Below are 12,849 nucleotides of genomic sequence, written 5' to 3' on the forward strand. Positions count from 1 at the left end.
TCTTGTCCCACTCACAGCCATGCCACTGCAGAGACCTCGTCCTTAGTCTGTCACTTTGCCCATGTCACCTCTCTCTTTGGATTCCTTCCATTGGCTCCCCTTCTCTAGTGCATCAAACATAAGCTACTTATCTTCACTTTCAAGGCCCTTGATGGCCTAGCCCCGCCCTACCTAGCAGCGCTTATTCACTAGCAAGATGTCAACTCCTGCCTCCAATAGGCCCAGGATGCCAGCCGCCATCACCCATTTGTTAAATTTTCAAACATCTTTATGCTTCCTCCCTTGCTGCCCCTCGTGCTTGGGAGGCACTAGCCATAAACAGCCATAAAACTGTCCCATGAGCCACCTTCAGATGCCCCCTCAAAACTCTCCCATGCCAGGATTTCTACAAAAATCTTGACAATGGTTTGGCCCCGATGTACTGAGACCACTGCTCATCATGGTGACCAGTAATGTTTGTTTCCTTGTGCCCCCACCCCATCTGTTTGTATCCAGCCGATATTGCTTGTTTTATACTTAAATTCTAAGCACTTTGGAGCAGGGACCATCTACATGTTCTGTGTTTGTACAGCACCTAGCATGCTGGGATCCTGGTGCATGACAGGGGCTCCTGGGCACTACCCTAATACAACTAATAACAACAGTTGGCCTCCATGATGGCACTCTTAGCAGAGTACTCAAGGGCTGCATGGACCATGGAGACTGAATTTCCCTCTCAACTGCTTAAACTGGTTCCTCCAAGCAGGACTGAGACATAGTGGCAGGGAGTAGTTTGTGGGGGAATCTCTTCTGGGGATGCAGAGAAGATTTCAGTCTCCAATACTGTCAGTCAATCTGGCATCTTCCACTGTGGGAGGAGACGCCAGGATGACCAAGGTTCTATATTACTCAGCCCCCCCCCTGTAATTTTGGGAATTAATTGTGGAGGATACTCCTATCTGGTCTCTACTCGTAGTTACAGAGGGAAGGCAACATCTCTGCACCCAAATGCACTCCTAGTGTCATGATCAGTTCAACCCTGGAGAATGCAGTAACAGCCACCATAGTTAGGTGTCTTATCCCACTGTTAATATTGTAGTAAGGTGGGTTCTGCTTGTCCCTCTGAGACCAGAGAATTCCAACTACTGATCACCCTGTGGGGAACATACTCCCTGTGTGTATAATAGAATCTAAACACAAAGGATTTAAATTACCAGATGTTTGGCTTCACTGCTACTGACATTCCCTGCATTTTTTTTTAAATCATTGCCTATCACAATCCCTCAGCACTTGCAAACTCACTCTGACTTGCTAGGAAGTGCTCATTAACTGCCACTCAGTGCCCTGAATGGTGAAGCAAATGCTTACATTTTAGTGCTTTGCTTATTGTTTAAGCAAAAGAGAATTCTCATTTGGGGAGGGATTTCTTACCAGGGTTTGTTTTGATGCCATTAACAAGGGTCTTGCCCGGGTTGCTGTGACTGCTCCGGGATAACTCATCCTTCTCTTCCATGTGAGAGGGCTGCACTAATTGGGTACGTGGTTTTGACTGCTTCTCTCCTCCATCTCGCTCTTTTTTTGCAGTGGAAGATTTTGGAGACCTGTCCAATGGTTGTTTCACAGGTGTGGGAGACCGCTTCCCTTTGACATCTAGTTTCCGGGCAGGCGATGATGATTTGGGTTTACTCAAAGGCTTCCTCACTCCTTTGCTCTTTTCTTTCAGATCCTTTTTGGATATTTTATCAGTTCTGCTCACATTTTGCTCATTTACCAGCATTTCAGGGTCCACCATGCATACATCTGGATGAGGGGGATGAGGATGGGGATCTATCATTGGAACAGGTTGTGGATCATGGCTAGACCTTGTGCTGCCATGATGCGAAGTGCCCACAGCTTTGTCTACTGGGAGGAAATCTGCATCTTCATCTGAGTCCATGGCAGCATCGGCTGTGATGGATGGACATTCCTCTGTCTCTGGAGGGACATCAGAGTCAGACTGGGAGGTTCCAGAGTCACTCACTGATGTGGGAGGGGTTTCCTCTACCATCGTGACTTGTACATGGCTACCAGTAGTGTGGTGTGGCCTCCCCTTCACTGAAGGATGTCTTTCATCCTGTGAGAGGTCACTGTCATCAGAGAGGTCATGAGGACTTGGGTTGATGAATGATGGAGACAGCTCACCCTTCCTCTGTTTATATTCACAGGAAGAGAACTTCTGCCTATTGTCAGAGCTGGCTCCTAAACACGGCTCTGCCTCATGGGAAGCATCTCCGTGCTCCTCAGTTCTTCCTCCCCTTTGTGCCTCTGGAAAAAAGGGCTGGTAGGTATGCTCAGGGGACATCAGTGAAGAAGGCCGGCTCTGCCTAGCCGTATCCTCTTCCCCCAAGGATGGTGACACAGTCCAGTCAGAATCAGGAAATGCTTTCTCATCTTTCACCTCTGCTGCACTCTGCACATTTTGGAAAGCTTGTGGACTTGTGCTCACTTCTGTTGGGCCATTGGCTGTGGCTGCTACTTCTTGCTGATGAGGAGGAAATGATGTCAGTACATCAGGAAGTGAGGTCACTGCCATAAGCATTTCAGTGATAGATGAGTGTTGTTCTGGGCTGGCTGCACAACTTTGCTTTTGTTTTTCTGTGGACAGTGGTGATGTCCGTGTACTTCGGCAGTCAATTCTGCATGGCAGCGTGTTATCCACATCACATGTGGATGCAGAACCACCATCCTCAGCAGACACAAACCCTTCCATTTCAGCTGGATATGTTTTGACAGAATCAGCCGGAATCAATGGAGACACATCCCACAGGCTCCTGGTGTCTGGCTCTCCTCCTGCGTATGTAGAAAGCATGTGGGAGTAGAAGCTTTCTGCTGTAGCATGTATCACAGGGGTGGTGGCTTCAGGAGAGGCATCCTCTGAGAGTCTGGGAGAGTCATCTTTTGCCTGCTGTTGGGATGCAACTTCTCTTTCCACAGCCCCAGAGAACAACTTGTCTTCTTTATATAGGCTCAGTGGTGAAAAGCTAAGGGAAGATGAATCTATACTGGTATCTTTTTTAGAAACCTCCAGGTACTCATCTTTCTTCCCCTGGTCTGAGGGCAAAGCTTCAGGAAATTTTAAAATAAGAGATTTGTCCCCTAAGTGGTATGATGAGGATGTCTCATGTCCAAACACAATGGATGGGTCATGTTTTTCTAGAGAGGAAAATTCAAACCCAGATGAAGAGAAATCCATTTCTTTACTTTGCAGTGCCAGACCTTTTTGATGTTCCTCTTTCACATATTTAGCAGTAGACTTTAAGCAAGTATCTTTGTCTTTGTCATAGCCCTCAGAAGCAGTCTCTGCATGGTGATAATCTGTTACTAGAAAGTGTGCTTCCTTTGGGGACTTTTCAGCATCTTTTCCCTGTTGCAAAGAAATTTGGCTTGAATAGGACATTTCTGATGCCCAAACATCTCTGCATGTATCTGTTAGGGTACTGTAGCCAGCAGTACCTGCCTTTCTAATTGTTGCTGATTCAGTTTTCTCAACTCCAAGTTCCTCTTTCTGCATTGGATCACAAGGGGAGAAGGCAACTGATGTTGACAAATGAGACTCTTGGTGCTTGTCCTGGTGAAGCAGCTCTGATACCTGAGCCATCTCCATTACTGAAATGTCTGCATACACTTCCTGCTCACTGACTTTTTCTGGTGCTTGGGGAGGGCTGGGCAATTTGGACTCCTTTTCAGATTTCTCCTTGGCACCTTTTTCTAACTCTGAGTCACTGGTGCTCTCTTCTCCTCGTCCTGCTTTCTCGTAGTATAAGTCTTTGGGCTGAGGCTCCACTGGTGACAGAGATCTCTGCTCCTGGCTGATTGAAATTATGTTTTTATCTGGATGAGCATCTTCAATGTAGGGAGCTCTTTTTTCTTGATAAAATGCATCTATGGTGTGTATAGGAGGAGTGCACTCACTGCTTCCAGGAGAGGAAGGAGGCAGGGTCAAATATGGTTCTTTTGGTGTGGCAGTTGATGAGCTCAGCCCATTCTGTCCTTCCTGCATTTCCTTGAATCTCAAGTCACTGGGCATCCCATGCTTATCTGACTCTGTCAGGGGTGAATATCTTTCATGGCTGTCTGTGTATGCAAAGGAAGAATCCACTTTATCTTTGGGGGAAGTTGGGGATGACAGCTCCTTTTCAGCAGAGGTGTAGAGGCAGGACTCTTCTTCTTTTGCAGAGATGTGATAAAGTAGCTGTTTCTGAGACACAGATACTTTCTCTGTCTTGGAGGCCACAAATATAGGCTCCAGCTTTTCCTTATCGGGGTGACCCAGGTTGTCCACATCCTTCAGGATACGGCTCGGAAGCCCAACTCCAGAGATAACTACCTGCTCATAGATGTCAGCATACTGAAAAGTCCTCTCATCAGGGTAGGGTGTTGGTTCCCTTTCTTCCTGCTTTAGCTGTTTAGCATGCTCATCTCCTTTGGATTCAGAAACCTCTTTCTCAGAAGGACTGGAAGAGCTCCGAATGCAAGACTCTGTATGATATTCCACTTGGCTGAAAGAACCCATGTCCTCAGAATGGCCTATAATGTCACTGCTTCTTTTGGGATGATATGGTCCTGAAAAAGAGTGCATGCTGTCCTCTGACGCAGCATCACTGTCTTTTGGGGAAGCTGCTACATATTCATATTCTGCTGGGCTTGTAGAGTACAGAAGAGCAATTGCTTTTCCACTCTGCTCTTTGCTTCCTCTAGGGTCATCATGAGCCTCAGTGGTTTTGCTTTCAGCATTCTGCTCTATGTCTAGCATGTATTTAGAGTCTGATGTTTCTTGGTTCAAAGCATCGTCATCTGATATCTCCACTCTGGCCCCCTGCAGAACTTCAGCTTGCAAAGCTGGTTTGCTTTGGTCTGTCATGAAATGTTTTTCTCGTTCTTGTGTACTTGTGTCCGCCTCCTTTTCTAGAGCACTAGATGATGCAGGCAGAGGAGATACTGTCAGTGTTCCATCTGATGATTTAGCATATAGATCCAAGACTGCTTTCTCCTCGTGATCCAAATAGGAGTAATCTTGTTTAGATGGGAACAATGATTCTTCCCTTCCTTTTGCTGCACTTGATGGTTTGACCTGTTTTTCTTCTATACAGACATGCTGAGAAGATGGGGTTGCTCTAACTACTTCTGATTTTTTGGAAGAGGTGATCCCAGGAGAGGCTATTTCCATTTTATTTGGTTCCAGTGACAATCCTTTGTCCTCCCGCAGTGCAAATTCTTGTGCTTCTGCTGAATCCACTTTGAAATGTCCAGCTTCTGTTTCTTGAGGCACAGGCTTGTCTTCACCATGACAGAGGTAATCTTCCTTCTTAGGAAGATGGCCTGCCTGCCTGGGGGCACCTTCTTCCTGGAAATATCCACATTCAGAGTCTGAAGTTTTCTTCTCTACTGTTTCCAAGGCATAACCTTCATATGCCATAGAATATATAATCTTTTCCTCTTCTGTTATGGTAAGAGAAGATTTTTTTTCATATTCCTGAACCTCATCCAAAAAAGTGCTCTCTCTTTCCTTATCATACTTCTGTTGGCTTTCCTTACTTGTTCTCTCTTCCACCTCCTCTGGAAACCACACTTTCTTCTCATAATTTAGATTTTTCATATAAATATCTTCCATTTCCGGAGATTTTTCTTCTTTAGTTTGTGTCTCGTCCATGAAATCACAAGATTTGACATCTTCAGAGCAAACGTCTGAAGACTCTTCATCCTGAACTCGTCTGGATTCTGTTAAGTGTAAGAACTCGGCATCTGGAAAAGTTTCCTGAGAGCACATTTCTAAAGCCTTTTCTCTGACCAGGCTCATTTCGGTTAAAGAAAACAATCTAGTATCTTCTGGAGATATTTCTGCAGAAGAAATTTCTGTGGGTAGTGTATCTTTAATTGGGCTGTGTTCTGGGAAAAGAGGGGATTTGGGTTTTTCTTTAATGATATCTTTGGCAGAAGTTTCCAGTGATTTTTCACTTGTGGCTGGGCTCTGCTGCATGAAATGCAGGGGTATGATAGCTTCTGGGGAGAATTCATTAGTGGATGTGGCTAGAAATGTTTCTTTAGCAGGGCTCTTTTCTGTAAAAGTAAGAGACTTAGTGTCTTCTGGAGAAGTTCCTTTAATGAAAATGTCTGGAGATGTTTCCTTACCAGGACTCTCTTCAGTGAGAGAAATTGATTTGGTGTCTTCTGGAGAAATGTCTTTAATGGAAATGTGGGTAGATTTTTCTTTTTCTAAGCTATGTCCTGTGAAATATAGTGGTTTCCCTTCTTCTGGAGAAGCTTCTCTAATGGAAATATCTGAAGATTTTTCTTTACAAAGACTTTCTTCTCCAAAAGAAAGTGATTTGGAATCATCTGGAGATATTTCTTTAATAGAAATTTGTGAAGATTTATCACTTTCAAGTTGGCTTTGTTCTGGAACCTCAGCATTTTGGGGAGATATTTCTTTGGTAGAAACTGGCTCTTTAGCTGTGAATTTTGCAAATTCTAGTGAAACGTCTTGAGTCATTTCAGTTTCTTTAAACTCCGCCTCCTGCTCTGGCTTTGAAATAATGTCTGTGCTGGGAATGTACAGATTGGAATCATCCTTTTCACTAATTTCAATGGTTTCCTGTTTGTGATAAGAAATGTGTGACAGCTGTTCCTTTCCAATGGGCAGTTCCTGCTTTTCATTACTGGGAAACATGGACTCCATAGGCAGTAGCACTTTGCTAGCTAAGTCAGGCTTCTCCTGTATAACAGAATGCAATTTGTTTTCAGGGATATCGTTAGCTGCAGGTGCCTCAGCTTTTTTAAGTGGTTCAAATTCACTCTCAGCTCCTTTTTCTACACCAGAAGTTTGTCCTTCACTTTTCTTTACAGAAGTATCTCTGGCTTTTTCAAATAACTCCGCTTCCACAGTTTCCAATTTCTCCTCCACAGGGGACTGATGGAAAGGTGTATGTCCAGCACTGGTGGGGCCAGACTGTGTTGGAGATGCCATCTTGACTGTGCTATCATCAGGACTTATGCATCGTTCCTCAGCTTCTCCAGAACTGGAGTCTACCTGGGAAAGTTGTGTTTCCCCTGTGGATAATAGCAACATGGACGCTTCTGTGCGGGATTCAATTAAAACATCAGCCAGGTGCCCTTGTTGAGTAAACAGCTGGGCACCATAATGCCCTCTGAGTTTCTCAGGCATCTCAATATTTGGAGTCTCATCTTCTTCCGCTTCTTCCTCCTCTTCTGCCTCTTCTTGCAGGCCCTTCTTATGAGCTTGGACTTTTCTCTCTCCTTCTGCTAATGCCTGGAAGTCTTCAGAAGGCGGAGATTTAAAGCATTTGTCCTCCTCTAAGGAGGATGTTGGAGAGATTGTGCCAGCAGAGGGCACATAGTCTAGGCCTTGGGTGGCTTCAGTCCGAGAGGAGGGTATGCTGTTTACTGTGTCCAGAAGTAACGAGCTTTTGCCAGTCTCTTCTGTTTGTGGAGCTGTTATGGATGCAACAGACTGATCTTCTGCTACTGAAGTGGCAAAAGAGGAAAGCTTGTCACATTCTGTAACAGACGTGGCAGAGGACACATGCTCCTCTTCAGCCAGTGGGGCTGCCACAATGCTTGTAGGATACACAAGGATTTCAGATTCTTGGCTGATGTAGCCCTTGTCAGCAATATCAGTAGTGGAGGTGGCTTGGATACCATGTACTGCTTCAAAAGAGCCTGGGTGATCAGGCACAGAAATATCATAGGCACTAACATCATACTTCAAGTGTGGGATCCTCTCTTCCTGTTCGTCATGTATTTCCTCATCAGAAATGGTCTGTTCAGTCTCTGAGTAGCCAGGGATGGTTTCATCCTGGATGTATGAAATGTGTTCTGCTGTGGCTCGTGGAGGGACAGGTGCACTTCTCAGGTAGGACTCCTCCTTAGTTACTTCCTTTTCAGGTAAATTGCTTTTCTCACCCATATCCTCACTGAACTCTCTTTCCTTTTCTTTAGTAGTGAATTTTGTGCCTTTCTCCTCATCGTGGTGTAGCTGATAGAATTCTTTAGTCTTCATGTCCTTTTCCTCTGTGTATTGTTCTTCTGTTTCTTCCAGTTCTGCCTTTTCTATCACATCCCCTCTCTTTTCCTTCTCACTTTCCTCACCCGTATCCATCCCCTCAATGTACTTTTCACAAGTCTTCATTTCTCCTTCCCTCTGCTTTCTGTCCAAAGATATTTTCTGCTCTTCTTCCTTTTCTTTGAGTGCTGGAGTGTGAGCTTCTCTTGCTGCTCTTTCTGTGTGTGTTGGTACCTGCCCTCTCTCATCTTTATGAACCTCTGATAGTAGCTTGGCTTCCTCCTTTCTTTCAACTTTTTCTGCAAACTCTCCCATCTCAAGAGGTTCCTCCAGGGCCGCTCCTTCATCCTCAATTTTTTCAGCCTCTCCTGCTCTCACCTCCAGCTGATGGACTGGCTTTTCCTCACATGGCAACTCTCCTTCCCTATCAATAGTGATGATTCCCTCATCTGGGGAACCTAGAGGAGTCGCCTTTATCAAGATGTTCTCTTCCAAAATTAGAGCTTCATCAAGGTGACCCTGAGCAGTCATATCAGGGACCCTCTTTCCTTCAGTTTCAGGTCCTCTCATGACTGCATCACTCACTTCAATATCAGTTATTTCCTGAGCCACCTGCAGCTCCACCTTCTCTTCATGATTCAGATCCTCAAAGTCCTTGGTCAGGTCCTCTGGTGAAGACAGGACTAATCTCTGCTCAACCATGTCAGCCATTCCTGGCTCTTGCTGTACAGGTCTCTTCTGCAGTGGTGACATCTTCTGTTCCAAAGGTGCTTCCTTTTCAGCTTTGACTCGTGTTTTCTCAGTTTTGATTCTACCTGGAACTTTTGCCTTGTATAATGTTTTCCTGACTTCTGGGGTAAACGGTTTTAAGTCTGGTTTAGAAATTTTTTTCAGCTCTGGTTTGGCTTCTTTCTTTGAATCTTTTTTTTCTTCTTTCTTTCCATCATCTTTTCTAAAGTCCTTTCTCTCTTTCTTAATCTCTTTCTTTTCTTTGTCCTTCTTCTCATCCAGTTTAGACACTTTCTCTTTGAGGTGCTTCTTGCCAATCTTGTCTTTGGTTAGTTTCCTTTTCTCAGCTTTAAGGGCATCACTTGATTCTGTCTTTATCTTTTCAGGTTTAGCATGTTTCTCGGGAATTTTCTCAGTGTGTTCTTTCACTTTTTTCTCAGTTCTGGCCTCCTTTACTACCTCTGGTTTTATCTCCTTAGCCCCATCCTCATTTGCCTCTTCTTTTCTGGCCTGCTTTGTTGCAGCTGGCCTGGGGGAAGATTTCAGACTCTCTTTGCTGTCAGTTCTCTGTTTAATCTTGGTCTGCTTCAAAGAAGGTGTAGGCAGGCCAGAAGACATATCCTTCTGAGTAGCTACTGGGTACCTCAGAAAATCCAGATGCTTGAGCTTCTCAAGACCTTCCAATATTTTATTTTGTGGAGCATTTCCAGGAAACAAAACTCTTACTATTTTTTCTGTTGGGCTTGCTGGCAGCCAAACCACCAGGGCTGTGATGGAGGTCAGATAAGGGACAGAAATCTCACCTTCTTTCCCATTTGCTAGAATGATGCCAGTCTTTGCTTTGCTATTCCCAGCCCATTTCTGCATTAGAAACTGCATCTCCTTACTTTCCTTGACAGGATTCAGGATGTACATGTCCAGCTTACCAACCCCCATCTTGTGGAACAGAGTAATGGGGTCAATGGTGTTACTCACCACCCTGTAGAGGGGCTCTGATTTAATGCTGAGTTTATTCAGGTACTGCAATGTCAGGCAAGCCTCTTCAATGCTTCTCTTTACTTTCATGGATGATTCAGGCATCTTAAGCTTTTCAGGAACATTAAAAAACACAACCCCAAGTTCTGGAGAGATGAGGTTCTTCATCCAGTCACTGTAGTTGGTGGAGCCCTGAGATTGCTCCTCATCCTGCTCAGAAATCTTCCTCTGCAGAAGCCCATTAATGCCAGGTAGGTTGTCTGCCCCAATGTGGGTCAGGAGAATGGAGTCAATTCTGTCCAGATGCCTGACCAGCTTCCAAAAGCAGGATTTCCTCTCAGAGCCACCATCCACTAGGATGTTAAATCCATTGACAGCAAACAGAGCAGAGTCCCCTCTCCCACCGGGGAATATGTAGCAGCAGGGCTTAGACAGTTTCAGAAAGCCTCCAGAAGTGGGAGGTTCCAGAAGATCAAATGGAGTTGGCACATCTACAGTCTCAGAGACATACTCTGCAAACTCAGAGACCCCATCCATCTCAGGCAGGACTGGGTCAGGGTTCAGTTTCAGATTAATAAGCTGCTGGAACTGGGGATGTCCAAGGTTGCTCCAGTCTCCCTCTCCCAAACAGGACACAGTGAGGGAGGCCTTGTTATCTGGATCAGTGTTGCTGAGAAGCTGGGCAACCTATTGAGACAGACAAGAACAATCACAGACACAGAAGTGAGACATTGCAGCATTTAATTTTTTTAAAGCAACAATTAATGTGGGACCATTAAGGACTCCGCTGACGTATTGTAAAAGAGGCCATGACAGAGGGCAATGCTGAGCTGCATAACTCCTTCAGACAGGCACAATGGCTCTAGCAGGCCCCTGAGAATGCAGCTGTTGGGCCAACTTTGGCCATTATGAGGTACGGGCCAGAGCCTTGGCCTTGCTCTCTCTTTCAAAGCCTAATGCTACTGAGGGGGCGCCTAGCCAGGATGAGGTCTTTTGCTTCCTTAATGCCAGGACTGCAAGTGTGACTGGCTCTCATACAGAGCAGAGGCACAAAGGGAGGGGCCTCCTTGTCCTCTTCCCCCCTGCCGACAAGGGCACAATCTGCACCTAATCATGGTGTGTAAAAGCAACTGTTTCCTATTGGTTAGGGAATCCTCTCCGTCAGCCCCACTCTTTTTCCAAAGCACACTCTTGTGATTTCCTACCAACTCTCACTGGCTGGCCATTATCCCATCTTCTTCTTTGAGTATTTTCCCAGTTTCCTAGTTATTGAAACTTTAGTTCCTTGTTACTGGGGTTTTCTTTTCTACTCAGATTCATTGTCTCTTCTGACCCAGATTTTAAAAGGCTAGGACATCATTGCTGATTTGGTAAGTGTTGCTATCTATCGTCTAATTAAAGGCAGGAGTCAGTATCTGTTTCAGGAGTCCTTAGAATTATGCAGATATGCAAATACATTGACTAAAGCCATATTAAAAATTAAACAGCTTACATTTTATGAATTTTAGAGTTAGTGATAATATTTTGCATAGGATGCTTTTGCCTAGAGAGACCCTACTCAGCTGATGTCTTGACAGTCTGGCCCCATGAAGGAGTGGAAGCAAATAGTAAAGTTGAGAAAACCCAGAGAATATACTGAGAAAAATAAATTCTGAAATCCAGATTTCCAGGCCTATACATGCAGTTATGGTGATTGTGTCCAGACGGTTAATCTACCCTCCTAGCCAGTTAGCTGAATATCTCATTACCACAACTACCACAAATGCACATTCAAATCATGTGCATACAATTTTGAAAATGTGGGCCCTAGTGCTTAGTGAATATTGCCTCCAGACCAGAAACATCTGGAGCAGGGCTTGAAACTGTTAAAGCGACAAAATAGTGTATCTGAGTGGCAATGAGAATAAATAATAATACAGCTTTTTAGAGAGGAACCAGAATACAGCTAAATAAATACTAGAGTGCATTTCTAATTATCCAAAGATCTCAAAGCTTTAGACACACACTAATTAACTCTCACAAACTGCAGTGTGTGTGTGTGTGTGAGATAGATATATATATATAACATTCACTGGATAAATAGTAAAACTAAGGAAGAGGACCACATTTTCCAAGGTGGCACATGATTGTGGTGGCTTCAATATTTGGGTGCCAAGCTGAGATACCTTAAGATTTTCAGAAAAGCCAGATCACCTGACTTCTGGAAATCAGGCAACCCTGATGTGTCGCAAACTGGGCACTCAAAAGTTAAAGCACCCCCAAATCACTATTCACTTTGGAAAATTTTGACCGGTGTCTTGCCCAAGGCCCTATAGTAATTTAGTTCAAGAATTAGGAGAACCGAGAGCCAGGCTTCTGACCAGCACGCTGGGGTATCTGTGACCTGGAAGTGGAGCCCGGGCCCCCCTGGTCTCTGCCAGCTGGAGGTGAGACCCTGGTTTACTATTCATACTCACCTCTGGATCTGCAATTATCTCAGCAAATTTCTGATAAGTGAAGGTCCCAGTTTGCAGGATCAGGTCTCCTTCTTGGTCTGAGCTCTGACCACACAGGAGCAGTAGTTTGTGGGCAGATGAATCACATACCAGCGATCGGACCTATTACCATAAGACAGAAAGTTGTCAGCGCTCAGGTTTGGAGTTCTATGGTTCTCTGGCTTTCTCACCAGTTCCACAGTCTCAACCAGTGACAGGATCCAGAACATGAGCGTCTAGTCCAGGGGTGGGCAAACTTTTTGGCCTGAGGGCCACATCAGGGTTGCAAAACTGTATGGAGGGCCGGGTAGGGAAGGCTGTGCCTCCCCAAACAGCCTGGCCACCGCCCCCTATCTGCCTCCTCCCAGTTCTCACCCCCCTCAGAATCCCTGACCCATCCAACCTGCCCCGCTCCTTGTCCCCTGATCGCCCCCTCCCGGGACCCCTCGGCCCTAACCCCGGCTAGCATCCCTGGCTGGAAGCTCAGGGGCCGGGCAGGACAGTCCCACAGGCCAGATGTGGACGTGGACCATAGTTTGCCCACCTCTGGTCTAGTCCCTGGTCTAGAGCAGTAAGAGGGCTAAGTCATGCTAAGAGTTCAGGCCCAAGCAGCTGGTCAAAGCAGGGCTTTTC

General features: G+C 45.3%; 1 protein-coding gene across 3 annotated transcripts in view; it reads right to left on the minus strand.

The window, feature by feature from the left end:
* MAP1A (microtubule associated protein 1A) overlaps nt 1–12,849 on the minus strand; it is a 117,743-nt gene that overhangs the window by 7,288 nt on the left and 97,606 nt on the right. For all 3 annotated transcript variants that reach the window (XM_048866583.2, XM_048866584.2, XM_075133288.1), the window contains 2 exons: nt 12,199–12,339; nt 1,411–10,429 (listed from right to left, as the gene is read on the minus strand). In XM_048866583.2, the coding sequence (XP_048722540.2) occupies nt 1,411–10,429; nt 12,199–12,339 (9,160 nt within the window). The remainder of the gene's footprint in view (nt 1–1,410; nt 10,430–12,198; nt 12,340–12,849) is intronic.

The sequence above is a fragment of the Caretta caretta genome, chromosome 10, assembly GCF_965140235.1.
Source record: "Caretta caretta isolate rCarCar2 chromosome 10, rCarCar1.hap1, whole genome shotgun sequence".
NCBI lineage: Eukaryota > Metazoa > Chordata > Testudines > Cheloniidae > Caretta > Caretta caretta.